Source organism: Scardinius erythrophthalmus (genome assembly GCF_964197995.2).
Source record: "Scardinius erythrophthalmus genome assembly, chromosome: 5".
Taxonomy (NCBI): domain Eukaryota; kingdom Metazoa; phylum Chordata; class Actinopteri; order Cypriniformes; family Leuciscidae; genus Scardinius; species Scardinius erythrophthalmus.
The window spans coordinates 30,599,118-30,621,453 of NC_138225.1; the positions used below are offsets into that span (position 1 = coordinate 30,599,118).

General features: G+C 37.5%; 1 protein-coding gene across 2 annotated transcripts in view; it reads left to right on the forward strand.

The window, feature by feature from the left end:
- dapk1 (death-associated protein kinase 1) overlaps positions 1-21,042 on the forward strand; it is a 68,901-nt gene extending 47,859 nt beyond the window's left edge. For both annotated transcript variants that reach the window (XM_081366179.1, XM_081366180.1), the window contains 11 exons: positions 1,557-1,754; positions 1,883-2,080; positions 4,823-4,921; positions 10,636-10,713; positions 12,389-12,605; positions 13,426-13,611; positions 13,947-14,144; positions 15,120-15,258; positions 15,474-15,594; positions 16,382-16,570; positions 18,140-21,042. In XM_081366179.1, the coding sequence (XP_081222305.1) occupies positions 1,557-1,754; positions 1,883-2,080; positions 4,823-4,921; positions 10,636-10,713; positions 12,389-12,605; positions 13,426-13,611; positions 13,947-14,144; positions 15,120-15,258; positions 15,474-15,594; positions 16,382-16,570; positions 18,140-19,408 (2,892 nt within the window). In that variant the 3' untranslated portion in view covers positions 19,409-21,042. The remainder of the gene's footprint in view (positions 1-1,556; positions 1,755-1,882; positions 2,081-4,822; positions 4,922-10,635; positions 10,714-12,388; positions 12,606-13,425; positions 13,612-13,946; positions 14,145-15,119; positions 15,259-15,473; positions 15,595-16,381; positions 16,571-18,139) is intronic.
- The last annotated feature ends 1,294 nt before the right edge of the window (positions 21,043-22,336 follow it).

Sequence of the window (22,336 nt, forward strand, 5' to 3'; positions counted from 1 at the left end):
AAAAATTAATTTAGCATTGTACAAATGTGAAATTTACAGCCATCTGATTTAATAGATGACCGATAAAAGGGTGGTTACAGAGATAATACGAACGAGTAGTGTTAGATTGGTCATGTGATCTCAGTTTTTTCATCAGTCATAATATGTCTGCCCCCATGAGGCAGTCTCCATGTAAAATAAAACCGGAGAATAATAAAAAGAAAAAAAGAGAGAAGCCACATGATTTTCAAAAGTACTATTTTATGTACTTTTTTAATGAAGAAACTGAGTGCATATTTTTTGTATTACATGGAAAATAAATTAAATTCAAGCCGTTTTTAATATAGACTACAATTATATATATTTTTAAGAAGCAATGATGCATTAAATTTATCAAAACTTTAAAATGTTACAAAAGATTTTTATTTCAAATAAATGCTGTTCTTTCGAACTTCCTATTTATCACAAATAATGCTAAAAATGTTTTCACAAAAATATTAAGCAGCACAACTTTTTTCAACATTGATAATGTCAATGTCTTTGAACATTAATAATGATACAATATTTTCGTAAGCATCAAATCAGCATATTAGAATGATTTCTGAAGGATCATGTGACACTGAAGACTGAAGTAATGATGCTGAAAATCACATGAATAAATCACATTTTAAAATATGTTCAAATAGAAAACAGTTTATTTAGAAATTGTAATAATATTTCACAATATTACTGCTTTTACTGTATTTTTGATCAAATAAATGCAGTCTAAACAGTAAAACATTGTACCCATCCCAAACTTTTGAACGGTAGTGCATTTGGAATTATTTCTAATAATGTTCCACTTGATAGAAGAAAATGTTCTTTTATAAAAGAAAATGCTTAATCTCAGGCGTCTTTGATGACAGAAAGAAATGTGAATGTAATAAATAGTTTTGCAAGTGCTGACGTGACATGAGTGCTGAAAACTAATCATGTCGTGGCTCACTTATTTTGTTCAGCACTATGAGCTCACAGCAGTAACTTTCATAGGCAGTCTCTTGTGTGTTTGGAAATATTGCTTCCATTGACTAACAGGCAAAATAAAAAAATAGTCACTATAAAGAAAAAACTTGCTGTACCTCAAATTAACGAGCCTGAAGCACCACTTCAGAGAAATGCAATAAAGATAATCGTTTTAAGATGATGTGTGTGCGAGTTCAATCATTAGACTGACGATAAGCAATGTGCACAACTAAATTATTTAATAGTATTACAGATTCATTTTAAAGTGGTTGCTTTTACCATTATCAACATTTTATGCTTCTATCCCACTTTTTCATCCCACCCATTTACTATAATATCCTGCTCTGTTGAAGAAAACCAATATTCACATGCCATCCCGGGAGGCAGACGTATTGTATATTTAAAAATTTTTACATTCATTGGAGGTGCCAGCCGGGGTTACAGGCTAATTAAGAGCAATTCGTCATGTGAAATGGCCTTGACACAGACTAATGTTGCTTTGTTAGCTCCGTGTGTTCAAGGTTATTCATGAGCTCTTAGTCTGAATGCCAAATACTGTTTTCATGCTTCCACAGGAGCAGGAGACACCTCTACACTGTGCAGCGTGGCACGGTTACTCTGCGGTGGCCAGAGCCCTGTGCGAGGCTGGCTGCGATGTCAATGCCCGGAACCGTGAGGGTGAGAGCCCGTTACTTACCGCTTCTGCCCGCGGCTTCAAGGACATCGTGGAGTGTCTGCTGGAGCATGGGGCAGACATGGACTCTGCTGATAAGGTGAACACAGACACTTACAAAATATTAACCATTAACAACTTCAGTGGTTGGGTGTTTTATGGTTCATTTAAGGTTCAAATAATTATTGACTATTCTTATCATGGTTTTTTTGCGTCTATGTATTTCAGGACGGTCACATCGCTCTGCATCTGGCGGTGAGGAGATGTCAAATTGAAGTGGTGAAGTGTCTGCTCAGCCATCACTGCTATGTGGACCACCAGGATCGTGACGGAAACACACCCCTTCACATCGCCTGCAAGGACGGCAACCTGCCTGTGGTCACGCGCCTCTGTGCTGCTAAAGCCAATTTGGATATTCCTAACAAAGTGAGTTTCAAACTAGGAGGGAGAAAAGCTTCTGTATAATATTCTTTTTCGACCCCTAATTGTGTTTTAGCAAGTATTATTTTTATATTATTTATATACTATTATAGTTTTTATACAAAAAAAAAAAAAAAAAATATATATATATATATATATATATATATATAGAGAGAGAGAGAGAGAGAGTAATATTGTTAAATATTATAACACTTTTAACTGTTTTCTATTTTAATTCTATATATATATATATATATATATATATATATATACAGTGCTATGCATAAGTTTAGACACCCGTACTAAAGTTGACTAAAAAGAGGAATAAAAAATCATCTTTTGGAAACTGAACTTAATGCCTTAATTTAAAAAATTAGGAAAAATCCAACCTTTAAGGACACCAATTTTCTTTGTGAATGAATAATGTATCGTAAATAAATAAATATTCTTCCTTAAAATACAGGGTGCATAAGTTTGGACACCCCTATGTTAAATTCCCATAGAGGCAGGCAGATTTTTATTTTTAAAGGCCAGTTACTTCATGGATCCAGGATACTATGCATCCTGATAAAGTTCCCTTGGCCTTTGGAATTAAAATAACCCCACATCATCACATAGCCTTCATCATACCTAGAGATTGGCATGGTTTTATTTCAGTTAGCCTAATAGCTGGTTTGATTTGCATTGAGAGATGATCTTATGGAAAGTACTCCATGCCAATCTCTAGGTATGGTGAAGGCTATGTGATGATGTGGGGCTATTTTAATTCCAAAGGCCAAGGGAACTTTATCAGGATGCATAGTATCCTGGATCCATGAAGTAACTGGCCTTTAAAAATAAAAATCTGCCTGCCTCTATGGGAATTTAACATAGGGGTGTCCAAACTTATGCACCCTGTATTTTAAGGAAGAATATTTATTTATTTACGATACATTATTCATTCACAAAGAAAATTGGTGTCCTTAAAGGTTGGATTTTTCCTATTTTTTTAAATTAAGGCATTAAGTTCAGTTTCCAAAAGATGATTTTTTATTCCTCTTTTTAGTCAACTTTGGTATGGGTGTCTAAACTTATGCATAGCACTGTATATATTATACAGGGCTTGACATTAACTTTTTTGCTCTCCAGCCGCTGTGGTTAGTGATTTTCCACTAAGTGAAGTTTCTAGCCACTCAGCATTTTCACTGGCCAAAATTTTGACATCGACACCAAACGGCCATATAGATATTTTTTATATTATCTCATAATTTGGCAGCTGGTATATTAGGCTACTCTCACTTTAAGACCTGACGCTCTGAGCCATTATACTGTTTTATATAGCCAATATAATTGTCTTTATTTGCGCACACTTTGAAAGTGAGCACAAAATTATGCTGAATACGCACAATCCCACGCCGAAATTCAAGCTTTGTAACACCAACAATATTTATCCAGAGCAAATGAATCGAGTGAGTAAACTCTTGTCAACTCGCTGTCGGAGAGATTAGAGAGCGAGAACGCATGGCTGGAATTGTGTATCCTGCGAAGAGTTTCAGATATTTCAGTATCAATATGTATCGAAAAATCCATATTTTTGACAACACTACATTGCAGTTAGCTTATTATTTCAGATGCCTTTTTAAAAGAGTACAACTGAAAAATGTATATTATATAAAATTCAGCCCGCCACAGTGGCTAGTGGGAGTGACTGCGTTACACGCCACCACTGAAATCCACCCGCTTTTGGCAGCTTGGCAGGTGTTGATGTCAAGCCCTGTATATATACAGTCAAACCAAAAATTATTCAGACATCAGATATAATTTTTTATATATTTTTAAATTGTGGGTGCAGGACACTATAGTTCATTTATGTAAGTGAAAAAATGATTCAGACACTTTGACCTGACCATGTTTTGCTTAACTGTTTTTTCTTGAATTGCTAATGTGACCTTTTAACACCACAGACTGAACAAAATTAAGCATTGCTTGGTAATGGGTTGACCTAAATTGGTATTATCTAATTGTGTACTTAAATTTAATAGCTGACAGCTATTCAACCTAATTCATTTGTGAGACAGTCTAACAGAAGGATGGCCAAAACCAGTGAAATATCAACTGATTTGATAACTCTGAGTTCTTGTCATATTTTATTATACCATTTTATAATCTATAGTGAATAAACTAAATTTTGGTTTGACTGTATGTATATATAGTGTATATATATATATATATATATATATATATATATATATATATATATATATATATATATATATATATATATATATACATATACAGTATATATATGTATACAGTTTATTCATGCAAATTCATTCAAACCGCACTAATGTATAGAAAACCCTAGTTTTAGCCTATGAACCAGTCTTTGCTTTTTATCTTATTCAAGTATTCATTATTGCGCTTGAATCATCATCCACTCCTTTTTCAAGTCCCCTCAACTGACCCTACTTACTTGGTTGTAATTGTCTTGAAATTTGTACATACCAATTATACATGCCAAGTTGTTACTTCTGTGTGAAATTCTTAAATGGCACTTCCATTACAGCTGGAAGAAGATTTGAGTTCCTTCTAAATGAGGGCTTTACGAGTCAAACGGAACAGAATTACAGTCATGTAATTGTCATCAACATTTTGCACTTATATTCATGTTGTTCACAATTTTTACCTTTGGTTTTCTAGTTACCGTTAGTGATGAATCATTCTCAGAAAGACAGCGTTTAGAGATGTTTGTTTTTTATTTGTCTGTAGTTTGGGAGAACTCCTCTTCATCTGGCAGCTAGTAACGGTGGTCTGGAGGTGGTGCGTCATCTCTGTGTTACAGGAGCAAACACTGAGGCTATCACTAATGTAAGTTCAACATCCTTCTGGGTTTTGATGTAAATAAGTGAGATGTAATTTGTAACTGTATTATACATTTATATTATTTATTAAAAATACACTACCAGTCAAAGTTTTGGGGTCAGTAAGATTTTTCGAAATGAATTACTACTTTTATTCAGCAAGGATGCATTGTATTGATCAAAAGTAACAGTAAAGACATGTATAATGTTACAAAATATTTATAAAATCTATAAAAAATCTATCAGTTTCCACAAAAATAGTATGCAGCACAACTGTTTTCAGCATTGATAATGAAATGTTTCTTGTGTAGAACATCAGCATATTAGAATGATCTCTGAAGGATCATGTGAATCTGAAGACTGGAGTAATAACTGATTAAAATTCAGCTTTAACATCACAGAGAATTACATTTTAAATTATGTTAAAATAGAAAACAGTTTATTTTCATTTGTAATAATTCACAATATTACAGTTCTAACTTTTGATACATGCAGCCTTGGTGAGCAAAGGGACTTTTTTTTTTTTTTATCATTCCAACCCCAAACTTTTGAATGGTATTGTGTATGCCTTTAAATCACTATATAAATATTTATGTATACATATATACATCTCTCTCTCTCTCTCTCTCTCTCTCTCTCTCTCTCTCTCTCTCTCTCTCTCTCTCTCTCTCTCTCTCTCTCTCTCTCTCTCTCTCTCTCTCTCTTATATATATATATATATATATAAGGGGTTCTGTTCGACTACTGTCTTCTTTTTGTGTCTGACTGAGGTGGAACACTAATGATCTAGTGTCTTGCCCTCCTAGCACATTAATCAAATCGCAGGCTCTTCATCTCTTTAAACAAGTGTTCATTTATCATTCATGACAGCCTAGATTACCATTCTCTCCTTAATCCTTAATCTTTCAATCAACTGTCTCTCGACTCATATAGAGCCTCTCCTATAGGATGTGTGTCGGTTTCTGTAGGTTTGCGTGTTCTTATATGATTGTGTGGGTGTCCCCCATCATCATCATCATCATCATCATCATCATCATCATTCTTCTTGGATGACTGATTCTTAATCAGACTGATTCTTAATATGCATTCGTGTGGAGATATCTGTCTGTCTTTATCAAGTGTTCAGAGATTTGTGCGGTTTGTTTTTTTCTGTAATATAGGGGTGTACCTTCTCCAGTAAGCTTGTCAGCCCAGTGCAATATAGTTTCCAGACTGAAGCTTAATGAAACTGTGCCAGCAGAGAATCATTGTTTCACTTTCAGCACTGGTGAAGGACAGGATGCCCCAATGAAACCACAGTCAACTCGTCCTAAACAATGTATGTTTCTAATCAATTGCCCCCCACATCCCTCCCCTCGGCCTACCCACACGCCCCTCGCTCACACCCCCTACCTCAACACCATCTCAAACACTCCTCCTCAGTGTTAATATTGTATAGCAGCTGATGCACAATGCATGTTACAGCACACGGGAATTTTGAGAATCCATAATTCATTGCCAGGGGCATATGGGTCAGTGGCATACGAAAGAAAAAATGGATTCCACATATAGGAAGCTGCTGATTAATGTGGTCTTCGGTCTTTGGATTTCGTTTTTTTTTTTCTTTTTTGTCAAGCTATAAAGTACCATTCAAAAGTTTGGGGTGGGTACGATTATTTTTTATTTTTTTTTTGGTAACATTTTACAATAAGGTTACTTCATTACCTAACAAAGCAACTTTAAAAGCATTTATTAATCCTAATGTTAATTTCAATGTTTACTAATACATTATTAAAATCAAAAGTCTGTTACTATTATTTATTGGACCTGAGCTAACATGAACTAACAATGCACAGTTGTATTTTTATTAACTAACGTTTACAAAGATCAATAAATAGTCGGACAAATGTATTGCTCATTGTTAGTTAATGTTATTTATTACATGGCTTGGCTGAATTCCAATGTAGAATGCGGTCTGTTATTTCTTTATAACAGACCGCTGCGGAGTATAACAGACCGTTGCCATGAAAAACAGCGCGTTGCTATGGACGCGGAACGGACTATTTTCTTTGGCGGAAGCAATACAATCGTTTTTAAATCAATAAACTCCTTTTTAAATCAATAATTCGTGTCAAATTATTTATTTATTTTGTAGGTAGCCATGTAATAAGCGGGATAATGTATAGAGAGGCGGTCGTTATAGCGAATAACAAGCCCTTCAGGCTGTCAAGACCCCTCCGCTTCGCGTCGGGGTCTCGTTCAGCCTGTCGGGCTTGTTATTCGCTATAACAACCGCCTCTCTATACATTATCCCTTACATAATGCATTAACTAATGTTTACTAATGGGACCTTATTGTGGAGAGTTACTTTTTTTTTCAAATGGGTCTCTTTCTATACGCTCACCAATACTATATTAAGTAAAAAAGTTGCAGTATATTGTGAAATATTACAACTGAAAATAATTGTTTTCAATTTGAATATATTTTAAAATGTAATTTATTCCTCTGATGTCAAAGCTGAATTTTCAACATCAATACTCCAGTCTTCAGTGTCACATGATCCTTCAGAAATCATTCTAATATGCTGATTTGCTGCTCAAGAAACATTTCTGATTATCATCAATGTTCAAAACTTGTTCTACTGCTTAATATTTTTTAGGAAACCATGACATTTTCTTTTTCAGGATTATTTTATAAAAAGAAAGTTCACATTTATTTGACATATATATTTTTATAAATATATACAATGTACTGTACATTATAAATACATTTACTGTCACTTTTGACACATTTAATGCATCTTTGCTGAATAAAAGTATTAAATTCTTTTTAAAAATCCTACTGATCCAAACTTTTGAACTGTATTGTATTTATCAGACATATTATTTTCACCTGGTTGACGACAAAACAGGCAAAAACACCTCTTTAGAACGCTGTAGCAACTGCATAGCAGCGTGCTAAAACCCACACACAACGCCCAAGCATCATGATAGCACTCACATTTTCTTCAGAAAATATTTGATTTGTTTTTGTTCATCTCTTCCAAGCAACTACCATATATTTTTCATGTCTCCCTTTCCAATATGAAAATGACAAGCTGTGGTCTCAATTTGTCAAGCAAACACTACAATTGGTTCCCTCATGTCAGGACGCTCCATTCCGCCTTGAAATTTCCAGCCATTTTTTTTATCTTTTGGGAGACAACCACAAATCAATAAATGAATACAAGCCCACCCTCATGGGAACGCGTAGTGTGAGCAGGAGCCGAGCAGACAGACACAAAAAGATTCTGTGAATAAGAAAATGGGCTGTTTTGTACGGCAGAATTTGTAGTCACATCTCATAGTATAATTGGAAGAAAAGGCGCGTTAGATAAGAGTAATTACAGTGCAGCATAGCTTTCCCATTTCTATCCTTTTCATCGGTGCTTTAACACCTCTGCTCGCTCAGGTTTGTGTGGGGGTGTGCAGGGGCTCTCTTTCAGAGGGAGGCTGGTTCATTTGTCCCCGTCGGTTTGAGGAGGAACACAGCTGTTTCTGGTTGTGTGGTTTGCTTGTGCTTGTGGTCCCAGGTGTTATGTGTGGGTTTGTGTTGCTGTGAGTGAGATTGTGTACGTGTATCCGGAGCTGTTAAATCATTAATGGTTTTGGTCAAGGGCTGTGACTCTGGTGGGTTTAGGGTAAACAGATTTCTTTCTCTTTTTTTCAGATGTGTAGCACTGCAGAGTTGCCTCAGGTGTTTTGTTTTTTGTTTTTTTCGTTTTTCTAATGCTGTCGTTGAGTTTGTATGTTTTATGCCATTTTTACATATGACCTTTCTGTGGAATATACTTCCTCGAGCAAGCTCTCCATCCACAACCCCTCTCCTGATGCTGATTTCACAATCACACATGTGCTTACGTCAAAACCTCCTGGGAAGTTCTTATGTGCGTCAATTTTGTTGTAATGAAATAGTCTCTCTCTCTTTCACTTCCACAAAAAGACAGAACGCTTTTACAGTGCTTGTGAAAAAATTAATAGCAAAGAAAGTACATTAGGTGTGTAATTGATGCTTTCATTATGTATTTTATCATTCCATTGCTGCCACGTAAAATGATTAGAAATGTAGATTGGTTGGTCCTCATTAACCGACTTAAATGAGTACCATTTTCCAGGGGGGTCTCTAGATATAAATGACACATGGGGTTTAGCCCATTAGTGTCAAATATAATTCAAAGCTTCCAGTATTTCCAATTTATCAGGATTTTTAATTTGATGATTAATACTGGGGTTTGAATAATAGATACTGTATACACTACTACCTGGCACATACGATTGCAATAAAGGTGAGAGAATGGATCTATTTACAGCAGTGTATATTTATTTAGGAGAACTCAAAATACACCAGAAACAGGACAACCGCTGGACACACGGCGAGAACTGACAAAGAACAGAAATAAACACAGGGCTTAAATACACTAATTAGCCAAATAAAAATCTGGTGCAAACAATAATCAGACAATGAATAACCAAGGAAAATAACTGAAAACACAGAAAACTGAACTAAACTAGTGAGAACCCAGCAAAACAGGCAAAGAACACCGATAAACCCTTATACTACCATTAAAATTATCGGGTCTGTAAGTTTGGTATATAAATACTTGTATATATATTACAGTTTCCTCAAAAAATTGTAATCATTTGTTTTCAACATTGATGATCATCATATCACTGAATCAGCATATTAGAGTGATTTCTGAGTGAGCTTGTGACGCTGTATGTATATATATTTAATTAAAATAGAAAACAGTTAAAAGTGTTATAATATTTCACAATATTACTGTTTTTACTGTGTTTGATTAAATAAATGCAGCCTTGGTGATTAAAAAAAATAATAATCTTACCAAACCCAAACTTTTGAACTGAAGTGTTTATTATATATCTCAAGTTCAAATCTTAAAGAAATTGTTTTATATTGATGCACATTTTTCTCAGATGCACTGAACTTCTCCTGAACTGCATGGTGCTACTATGGCTTCTAGCAGGTGAAGAGACTGTTTCCATGGGCGGACAGACAGATAGCAGCAGAAGTGAGAGGGGGTGTGTGAAGAGTTGGGAGCTGTTCAGAAAAATATTACCCACCGTATCACAACTCTTCTTCAGTGAGTGCAGCAGTCAGGTGGAACGGAAAGCACAAGCAATTCCATGAAACCGTTGCAAATGAGTGTTGTAGAGCGAATGGCTGAGTGCCAGGACGCCACCCTGGTACTGACTTAATCATTTTTGACTGATAAGGATAATTTTTGACTGATTACAATTTTGTGGTGTCTTTCATCTGCGCTCATCTCAAATATACGATTATCTTATGTGAGCTGGAGGCAGCATTACACCTTTCATTCATTTCAGCTATAATCAACACCGTACCTGCTGTTTGTCTCAAGCAGCTTTTGTAGCATACTGTGAGTCACGCTGTTGAGCTGTTAGGTGATATTCTCTCTTCTTTCTTTCTCACTTTCCCTTGTTAGCTTCTCACTTTCTCTTTTACACCCATACCCAGCAAACTCACTCTCTCGTTCTCTGTCTCTCTATCTATCAGAGCTTTATGAGTGCAGTGGTCTGGTAATACTGAGCAGATGAAAGGCTGATGGACTTTTATTTATCTAGCTTTACTCATTCATCTGTGTCACTGGACGCTGACGGGCCCCGTATTGCCTGTAATGTTCTGTCGCTGCAGTTTATCCATCACTGTCATTGTCTCTTGCAGGATGGAAAGACAGCGGAGGATCTCGCGACTGCTGAGCAGCAGGAGCATGTAGCAGTGCTGTTGGCCAAGCTGAAAAAGGTGTGAGTCTGTGTTTATTATTCATCTCACTAAGACTCAAGAGACATTCATTTGCATTACATGAATGCTTTGTTAAGGCTTATGAGATCCTTGTTGCCTTTGTTTATGACACCTGCAAAGGATGTCAGTTTTGCTCTCAATAATGGCTTTCATCCCCCCAAAATGTATGCAGAAGAACTGATTTTGTTATTTTAAAAATAAATGTTTGGCTTGCATAACGTATAATTTAACGCTCTGAACCACAGTGACTAACAAAAAGGTACCAAAAAGACATGCAACAGTCAGGTTCCAGAAGTAAAAGTACCATTCATATTCTCCATATTGGAATTCATTTTTAATGATAATTTTAAAAAAAAGTGAGCTACATATGCTTTTGCTGTAGCCATCAGTCTGCATTATTTCAGCTTATTTTTGAATAATCACTGCAAAAAAATCTCCACCAATCAGAGAATCGCGTCAAAAAAATAGTGCCAAAAGAACTCTTTAGCGCCTGCCCAATCCTATGAAGCCCTGCAAAAAAAGGACAAAATAGAGTCATATAGATATTTTGCAATAAACTTGGCATGGAGTACTTTCCATAAGATCATCTCTCAATGCAAATCAAACCAGCTATTAGGCTAACTGAAATAAAACCATGCCAATCTCTAGGTATGGTGAAGGCTATGTGATGATGTGGGGCTATTTTAATTCCAAAGGCCAAGGGAACTTTATCAGGATGCATAGTATCCTGGATCCATGAAGTAACTGGCCTTTAAAAATAAAAATCTGCCTGCCTCTATGGGAATTTAACATAGGGGTGTCCAGACTTATGCACCCTGTATTTTAAGGAAGAACATTTATTTATTTACCATACATTATTCATTCACAAAGAAAATTGGTGTCCTTAAAGGTTGGATTTGTCCTAATTTTTTTAATTAAGGCATTAAGTTCAATTTCCAAAAGATGATTTTTTATTCCTCTTTTTAGTCAACTTTAGCATGGGTGTCTAAACTTATACATAGCACTGTATGTATGCATCACAGTCTTGTACCTTTTGTCTTTGTCTGAATTTCAATTACTTTGATTCTCATCAAAATTTTTAATATTGTGATTCACCTCATTGCTGGTTGATTTGGTTCATAACTCTTTAACAAAGAGAGGGAAGTGAATGGGAAAAATACACACGATAGTGTCATGTTCTTACTATGATTTGTTGGGCATGTTCATTGCTATTCTTTAAAGAACCTTAAAATACCATGTAAACTTGATGGTACAATAATATCATAGCTGAAGCTTGCAGCCCCTCCCATCAATGTGACACATAGCGCCAGATCTGCCAATTAATCCCAGTAAAATCCCAGATGGCATTTTGAGTCCTTTACTGTGGCGAAAACATTTTCAAGATGACTAAAAAGAAATGGTTTTCCATATGTTAAGATAGTTCAGTCGTCATTTATTTGACTGCCACATACATGATTTAATATATGGCATTCGCCGTCTTGCTGTTTGCTACAAAATGTGTATTATGCTCAGTTGGCAAACCCAGAATACTAGCTATTAAGAGCCTATAAATTACACTCATTAGGATGCACTGCACATTCTCAGTCACATTACCATTATGCCATTGGTCCATATGTCATGTTGTAATGCCATTGGATTGTGTTCATTTACATGCCCTTTTCGACTGGTCTTACAGGACAACCATAAGAGCGTTTACATCCAGCAGCTGCGGCCTACGCAGACCCTTCAACCTCGCGTCAAACTCAAGCTGTTCGGCCACTCGGGAGCAGGGAAGAGCACTCTGGTGGAGTCTTTGAGGTGTGGCATCTTGCGGAGTTTCTTCAGGAGGAGAAGGACCAGACTGACCAACCCTGTACGACACCCAGCCTCACCGGTCACCTCCAAACCTTCAGGTAGGGTGATGTGTCTTCCTTCTGTATTTATTGAAAAGCTAAAAATTAAGCTTTGTAACTTTGTTCATTTCCCTCACTCATTCCCAAATTAACACACACACGTCACATAGCACTATCCATGGAAGGCAGAATCACATCAATGTCATGCCTCAGCCAAACTGAGAAAGGTGTCTCAGGGTTTCTGTGAGAAAAGTTTTTAGAAAGATCCAAAGTTCAGTGGAAGGCGTTGATTGTGCGAGACGTGTGCAGCGCTGTGCGACTAACACATTTGTAGGGTATAAAAAAAGAGTTTTGAGTCATCTGACTCTCGTGTTATTTCTCCAAACTAAAAATGGCTCTTTGCACTTCTGTGGTTTTGTCAGGATTTTTTTTATTTTTTTTTTACTTTTTAAATATTGTATACAGTATGTGGTGATAATGGATCATCCATTGTGGGGTTTAAACATAATGTATTTTTCCATTACCAGCTCATATCTTTAACCAACTAAGCAACATTTCCCTTACTATGAAGATCTCCTTTTCTCCTTAAAAATCTTCAGTATGTTTTTTTACTATATTTATTTCCCTGTCAACACTGGGAAAGCCTGAATAAGGACTTTAGCAAAGAGCTCCCCCCTGTGGTGGGTTTCCACAAGTCATGAAATTATAAAAAAAAAAAAAAAATTAACCCTCAAATAATAGGCCAATTTTATCCTTCGGTTACAAATATATACGTATTGTATTTATTGTTATAAATTAAAAAGAGTCTCATAAAATTCAATGTAGTTTACAGTCTTCCTATCTTTTTGCTTCCCTGTGTGTGTGTGTTGTGTGCCTGTAGTGTCTGTCAGTATCTCTAACCTGTACCCAGGCTGTGAGAATGTAAGTGTGCGTAGCCGCAGTATGATGTTTGAGCCCAGTTTGACCAAAGGAGTGTTGGAGGTCTTCAGTCCTGTTCATAACGCTCTCTCCACGGCTGACGACACCGCCACCAAAGCCATCGACATCCAGAACACCAATGTCAATGGTGAAAGTCATGTTTTTTAATGTTTTTTAACTCTTTTAAATCTCTTAGATTATGTAGTTCTATAATAAACAGAATTTTCTTTAATGTTTTTGAAAGATGTCTCTTATGCTCACCAAGGCTGTATTTTATGATTAAAAAATACAGTAAAAATTGTGAAATATATATATTTTTTAAAGCTTTTTTTTCTTTCTATTTTAACATATTTTACTATGTTATTTATTCCTGTGATTGAATTTTCAGCAGCCATTACTCCAGTCTTCAGTGTCACGAGATTCTTATATTTTTTTATTTTATGAATGGTATTATATTTTATTGGTGTATGGGTGTGTTTTCAGGTGTTGGAGAATTCTGTATATGGGAGTTCTCTGGTAATCCCGTCTACTACTGCTCTTATGACTACTTCGCTGCAAATGACGCCACAGCGATTCATCTGGTCTTATTCAGTCTGGAGGAGCCTTATGAGACTCAACTCAACCAGGTCACATTCTGGCTCAACTGCCTAAAGGCTCTCACGCTGCCAGAGGACAACATCGGTATGTGTGCGGGACTACAGTCTGCAATGAATGGATTTTTTTCCTCCTCATTTTTAGAGGGATTCCCATAACAATAATTACAGAGAACAGCTGAAGCTTAGAAGTCTCTGATTAAGAGGTCTTGGGAAAAAGTTATAGAAAAAAATCTGGATTAAAATTCATATTGCATACTTGGTTAGTAACTTAGTTACCTTAGTAGTTTTTATGACTTGTATAGACTTATAGACTTTATATGACTAATAGGCTTGATGTTTTTCATGGAAGTCATGCAATTACACCGTAACATATCTGCATTTATTGCATTTTTGTTAAGGCTCAGTTTTATTCATCCGTCTCTGCCCACCCATACTGTTGAAATTCGCATTTCCATAATAAGTAGAATAACATTTGTGATATTAGTAAGCTACAAAAACCGCTAGATGGATGTTTTAGCCGTTGCATAATGTCTTGCTGTTTTTCACACCATGTGCACCATATTTTTTAAAATACTCTGTCAAGTTAAAAGCAACTTGTTAATGTTGCTTTAGTTGGTTTGAACCAATTCTCTAATAGTTACTTTTTTAACACATTCATTTTTTAAATATTATTATTTGTACTAAACTAACAAGGTAATCCCTATGAGCTTGCGCATGCATTGTTGTCCATGAATCACTGTTTCACTGTTCTCCATTCTGTTGATGCTGTTTGTAGTTTTCTCATTCTTGTCCCTCTCAAACTCTCTCTGGTAATTTCAGCCTGACTTGCCTTTGCTTGCACTGTAGTGATGGTTGATGAATTTGTGTAAGTACTGTAGCAGGCACTTCCATTGTGTTATGGATAATGCCGAAAAGAGACTTCATTAGAGTCAGTGCATCAGTCTAAATCTAGGAATCCAGTTCTTTGTCTACGGTCTATGGAATTATGAGTTAAAATGATGCATTGATGTTAAAGATGTTCAGAACAGATCATAAGACTGGTGCTCTGTTGTGTCCGCAGCCTTTGGAGGGAAGATCAGGAATCCACTGCGTGTGGTGCTGGTGGCCACACATGGTGACATTGTGAATCTGCCCCGATCGTTTGGGGGAGAGTTCAGCTATGACAAGGAGAGATCTCTACTTAGGGAAGTCAGAAACAGGTGATTAAATATAAACTGTCGGTTTGGATCTATGAGACCTACAAGGACTATGAGACCTTTTACTCTATGGAGCACTGATTAAATCCTACTGATTATAGTGATTTGGTAGATAGACCATCATTATAAGCCAAAATGATCAATTGAGTAGATCTTCTCAGCCTTGAATGTGCTTTGTTTCTATTAAATTGAGTATTATACTGATTATTTTTTATCAGGTTTGGGAATGATCTGCAGATTGCTGAGAAGCTCTTTGTCATGGATGCAGGAGCGTCCAACTCCAAAGACATGAAGCTGCTGAGAAACCTTCTGTTAGAGCTCCGCAACACCATCATCTCTGTAAGATCGTTCTCCACTCTTTTGGACATCCCAGCACATTCATATTAAACCACCTGAAACCCCCCTGTTTTAACACTGATGATTCGCATTAATAATGAAAAAGACATGGAACTTTCTAAAGATGTTGCTCTTTTGGGTGCTTTTGATTTCTATAAAAATGTTTCCAGCAATTCTGATTATATGTAATGTTTTCTGATAGTCTGATCTCAATAATGAGGCTCGCTTCTCTTTACCATGTCAAATAACCACCACAGTTTTCTCTCAGAAATACACAATATCAAACACTGACACTCAGATCCTTCCTCCTATCTCTATCTTTCTCTCACTCCTACACGTACCTGTTACCATTTCTTTCTCATCTGCCATTATATTGTGTCTGGAATGGATCTTTGTGTACAGTGCAGTATATTATAAAGAAATAAAAACTATTTCAAGAAGTATTTAGTACAGTATTTATTTATGAAATATTTAGTACAATATGTTTGAAGTTTTGAGGAAGCCTGGCGTTCATTTATCAGTGGTGGTTTCTACTATTGCTCCTATTTTCAGTTAGTGGGGAAAATACTCTTTAAACTTATATTTGTACAATATTTCGAGGTGAGAATATTAAAGTCCCACTCGTTTGTCTTGGGCTAGAAAGTAACTACCGAGCAACCACTCAAAACACCCTAGCAACTGCATAGGAACATGAACATGTTAAGAACCACTCTGAACCAACTTGACAACCCCTTTGACAAATACATTCAGAAATGTAAAAATTGCTTTTCTATCTCTCTCGTTTTGACAGACCTGCAGGCCGATGACTCAGCTGTCAGAGAAGCTGTTGTCCACTCTGCCTTCCTGGCGGAAACTGAATGGGCCAAACCAGCTGATGTCATGGCAACAGTTTGTTGTGGATGTGCAAGAACAAATCAACCCTCTAGCCAGCGAAGAGGATCTGCGGGAACTGGCTTCACAACTTCACAGCATAGGAGAGGTGTGTGTGTGATGATGAGCAGATGATATGTATGCATGTTTGAATTATGGGTATATTGCTGTAGGTATAAAGTGTATTTTAGGTGGTTGCACTGTATCATTATTATTTTCATGCATTCTGCTATACTATCGCTTCCCCGCTATTAATGCCACATTCAAACCACCAAAGTCTACAATACAGAACATCTACAAACATGTTTTTTTGTGGGTCCAAATGAGTTGGTGGGCGTCAGCAACTGAATAAGGGCTTTGTCAGTCTATTGACCACCCACAACCATTACAACATCAGCTTCACCGATAGAGAGGGCAGGTGAATGAGTCATTTTCATCAATATTAGTCATTTGTGTTTTCAGCAGCAACACTTAAACACATTTTAGGGAATGTTTTATGTTGATGGGCTAAAATGCCAAGCTGTGATTCAGCTTTATTAACATTTACTTACATAAGGTGCTCTGTTTATTGACTGACTTCAGATCCATTGTGTCTAACCCCCCCCTTTAAAATCTGTTATGTCATATCTCTTCAAAGAATAATTCACCCAAAGATGACAATTCATGTCAGCCTGTGTGACTTTCTTTCTTTTTTTTACTGGCCACTCTTTGTACATAATGAAAATACATTGCAATATTGAGCTATCAAGCTCCAAATTTCAAAAATCACTCTTTGAGTTTCATAAAAGTTTTCCATACAATGTGTTTGCCTTATTCCTAGTCTTCCAAATGCATGCAATAGCTCTGTGTGATGAATAGACCTAAATTCTGCACTTATAACTGATATACTGATATATCTACTGATTATTTGTGATGATACAGTATATCATCACATTTATTTGAAGAAATAAAATAATTGAGAAAGTGACTTTTCTCTCCTAAATGTGGATCAACACATCTGCTGAACTGTTATGGAAGCCACCTAAAGGCTTGTTCACATCAACACAAATATTTGGTCTAATTTTTGCTTGTGATATGTCTGTTCCGACTAATGCATAAAAACACCTGATTGACTAAATGAAAATGCAGATTCACTGACTAACAGTAGGTGGTGCTTTTAGAAAAGCGGTCACAAAACGGTATGCAACTTTGTTTTGACACCCGCTTTTCAGAGAGAAAAAAAGAAGTGAAACAGTATTTGCAAGTTTTCAAATATCGATCAGATTTTTTTTTATTCACTCTGGTGTTTATCAAACAATACCAAATACAAGAGTATAGAGAGCTGGTTCCCAATTCTTCCTCTGCTGTTCTCTGGCACTTAGCAAAATAGTCTGTTCGTGAGCACCACCGAGTTGTAGGTTTATGTAACTTCAGCGGCTCTGAGCATGTGACCAAAAGTGTGAATCTTATTGGTTTTCTTCGTGGTGCAGTAGAAAACAGTTCAGAACGTCCCTACATTAAAAAAAATTTAAGCATGTGAATGTTTGTGTCGGTCTGAACAGACACATTAACGGCCGTTTATTTAAATAAAAATAGAATTGCACTGAATATTCACCTTAATGTGAACAGACCTTTAAATGACAATCAGAATCACCCATTTCCCTGCACAAAATAATGTTTATTCCCTTTTTTGCTCTAGATTAACATCATGCAGAGTGAGACTGTCCAGGATGTTGTCCTGTTAGATCCTCGCTGGCTTTGTAGTAACGTACTTGGCAAGCTTCTCTCAATTGAAACCCCCAAAGCGATCCACCACTACCGAGGCCGCTACCGTGTGGAAGAACTCCAAAACCTTGTCAGCGAAGGGGACATCGATGAACTTCTCCAGGTGCTCGACGCCATGGACGTATGTGCCCGTGATTTAGCCAACCCGGGGATGGTGGACATTCCCGCCCTGATACGCACGGGTGGCCTACAGCACACCTGGACTGATGAGGAAGACGTCGAAGGTGAGGACACTTTGCTCTACGGTGGAGTGCGCGTGGTCCCTGCGGAGCACTTGGCGCCATTCCCTTGTGGACTTTTCCACAAGTTCCAAGTGAACTTATGCCGGTGGGGCCGGCAACAGAAGCCCGAGGCCGAGGCCGAGGATGTGAGGTTGTGGAGCGGCGGAGCTCGGGTCGGACTCGGCGGTGCTGAGGCTCTGGTTCTGCTTGTGAACCACGGGCAGGGCGTGGAGGTACAGTTACGAGGACCTGACGCAGATTCCGGACGTTGCTATGCTTTGCTGGACACATTGTGCGGCATGGCCGAGGGTCTCCTAGCCGCTACATTACCCGGTTTGCTCACCGCACGACATTATCTAAGCCCTCAGCAGCTGCGGGAACACCACGGCCCTGTCATGCTCTACCAGCCGAGGGACTTTTTCCGCGCTCAGGCTCGAGGCGAGAACGCGCTGTCGAACACCATGGGCGGCTATCGCGAGAGCTTCGTCAGTATCGTAGCATTAGGTTGCACCCACGTCTACAAACAGGGCAGTCTTGGTGGGGAAGTGCCCGTGGCGGAAGTCAGTCACCTGGCTCGACGCAAGCTCTGCCGCCTGCTGGACCCACCCGATGCCCTCGGAAAGGACTGGTGCCTGCTTGCCATGAACTTGGGCCTTAGCGAGCTCGCTGCTAAATACAGTTCTGGCACCAACGGGACTCCGCCTGCAGACCCCCTTTCCCTTGTCAGCCCCACAGCCACGCTCCTGCAAGAGTGGAGCCAACGACCCGAGTCGACCGTAGGCATTTTGCTCGCTAAGCTGCGAGAACTCGGTCGTCGGGACGCGGCGGATTTCCTCCTTAGAGCTGCGCCAGTGTTCCGGGTCAACCTGGAGATTCTGGGCACCCCACCGGAGCCCTACAGCCCGGTGTGCAATGGGGGCGGCACGTCCTACAACTCCATCAGTTCCGTGATCTCTCGTTAGGACGTCACTGGACGTGTCTATAGAGAAACGTGCAATTATCCGGCAGAGTGGTGTTAAATATCAAACTCCCAGCTGGTCCTGAGACTGAAGTATTTGAATCAGATACTTTGTTCATGTCCATTTTGTTGCCCTTTGCGATTTCTGAATGTTCATCCTTGGTGTCTCTCAAAAGGTGCCTATGTCCCCTGCAAGTCTTTTATAGGCTGTCTCACATTCCCAAGGTGAAACTGTAGACGGCCTTTCTCAAAATGTCCTAATTGAATGAATCCGCAGTTTGCTATTTACTTCTATATAATCAGACAGCCGTTATAGGGGAATTACACTAAATTTGAAGACCGAATGATAGATCACTAAGTGCTTGGCAACATTTAATAAATGACTCAAGCTATTGAGTGCCTTGAAGAAAGCGAACTGTTGACAAAGAGCCATCATTGTAGATTTTAAAATTAGATGTGCACCTCTGCAAGTGCTTCAGTGTTTACCTGTCTTATGAAGCTTTTAATGAACATATCTATTACGCAACAATAGATTTATGCTTGTTCTACGACATCGAAAATTGTGTAGTTTACATTTACTACCTGAATGTTTCTTATCGCAACTAAAAGGCATAATTTTTCAGACAGGATTGTATTTGACTGATGAAGCACAAACCAACATACTAAACATTCCTTTAAAAGCAAAAGTACATGGTCAATTATTTTAAAACCTGGTTTCGAAAATCCTTCTCATTTGTCCTGTTAACACTTGTCACATTCACTTTTGAGAAATATTACAGTTCTACCTACCTATCAAATGGAAATGATGAAATAATCGAGGCACTTACATGACAAATAAGATTTGGGGGTTTTTTTATATAAAAATGGTGTCTGCTTCAGTGTATTGATGAGCATGATCTTTGTTGCAATTGTTCAGCTGTTATATCAATATTATCTGTTTCACACTATTACACTGTTGTTGAGTGTTTAAGGCAAACTTATTTTCAACACGTAGTCGTGTATTCTTTACACTGGAGAATTAAAATATGTCGACATTTGCATCGAATACCTGTCTGGTTGAGGTATAACTGGAGACAAATGAAGTGACAATTTGAAAACTGTAGATGGCAACAAAGACTTTCTGTTACATCTAAACACATGCTAGGACTTTTTTGCTCTCCTTTAAACGAGACAGTTGCAGTTTCATCATGTTTTTAATGTCAAAAAAAAAAAACAACAACAGAGGACTGTTCCATATTATATTTTGGAACAGGTCTTTCCTCCAACCCTTCATCATTCCCCTTGCAGGCTGAAAATCACAGACATTTTAAAAGGGAATCTGGCATATTTTGTTCTCTCATTCCAAACGGCACATTTTTATATTGTGATTTAAGTCCATGTATTATGGAGCGCTTTCTCTGTTTAGCTGTGGTCAAGGTTCATGATTTCCCCTCTTAAGACTTTAACAGGGTACATCAGAGGGAAATTTATCCTGGTGTATTTAAGACTTGTACAGTCATCTCTTTGCACAAGACCTTCACATTATGTCTCTATTTATATTATGTTCGCATGTCTCTGAATGCCATGTCCTTAATACTTCCTTAAACTTTACAGTGTACTACTTTTTTATATAATAAATTGTTTACTCAATGACTCTCATCAATGTTCTTTTTGAAAAATATGTGTATGGTGTTGTTTATGCACGGTGTACGGTGGCCGAGTAGTGCAAAACAAACCACAATTCCGAAAACAGAACAACAAATTTATAAACGCAATGGAAAGACTAAAAAAAAGGGAACAATTTCGAAAACAAAATAACAAATCAGAAAACACAACGACAAATTTACATTTACATTTCGCTGTTTGAAAAAGATTTATAGGATAATAATAATAATACATTTTATTTATGAAGCACCCCAACTCAAGGGCACAGTACAAAGAAAAGATATGATGTGAAACAGAGAAATATTCGTAGTTATGTGAAAGCAAATAATAAAACACTAAATAAAAAACACTAGCTGAGAAACTGAGAGAAAAGATTTGAAGGAATGAGATCATTGTCATGGAAATTGCAAGGACAGGAAGTCTTCCCCTACAAAATGGCTGATTGCTTGGTATAAATTATGCAATATGCTAATAAGCCTGTCCCAGAAACAGTCCATGTATTTTAAAGTTTTCTCAAGTCCCCTCCAGTAAATTCTGTGTAAAATGGCTTTTGTGTGTACTCTCCCCACTGATGCCTTCAAATCCACAGAGAGGAGCAGGGCCCACTAAAATGAATTGAAATGATAATGATTGCATGATGAATAATCAGTCATGTGCTTGTGTTTTTTTTGAGGAGTCAGAGTGTGTGGCAGGACAGAGCTTGCATTATTCAGCAAACGGAATCACCACCCCATATTTCAACATAACACATTGAAGCTTTCCTGTTTTCTTTTTTTTTTTTTACAGCTCTGCTTCTGTTACACACTCTTGAAAATAAAGGTTTCAAAAGCGGGTTTCTTTTTAAGAATCTTTATCCATGGATGTTAAAGGTTCTGAACCATCTATACCAATAGACTGTAGTTGACTTAAAAAAGAATACTATTTAGTGACAATGTAATTACTAATCTAACACAGAGAGGCATGTTTGGCTTGTATGTTGCTCACACTTGATCAATGGTATTTCTTTTGACTATCCTCCTTTTTGATCATTGCTTTAAGAGGGTTGCTGATAGGCTTAAGTGATAACTGAGCAATCTTCCCATCCCATCCACAGCTATTGTGCACTACTTGTGACAGACGATCCATTAATCAGTATTTCCCCCCGTTTGTTGTTATGTAGATTCAGCAGGACTGTAATTCTGGCCTGCCTGAAAGCTTTGCATCAATGTAAACGATGTGGAATGTTGCCACAGAGTCAAGTTATGGCACTAGATAACCCGCACTGACGTCCTCACATAGACATACTGAT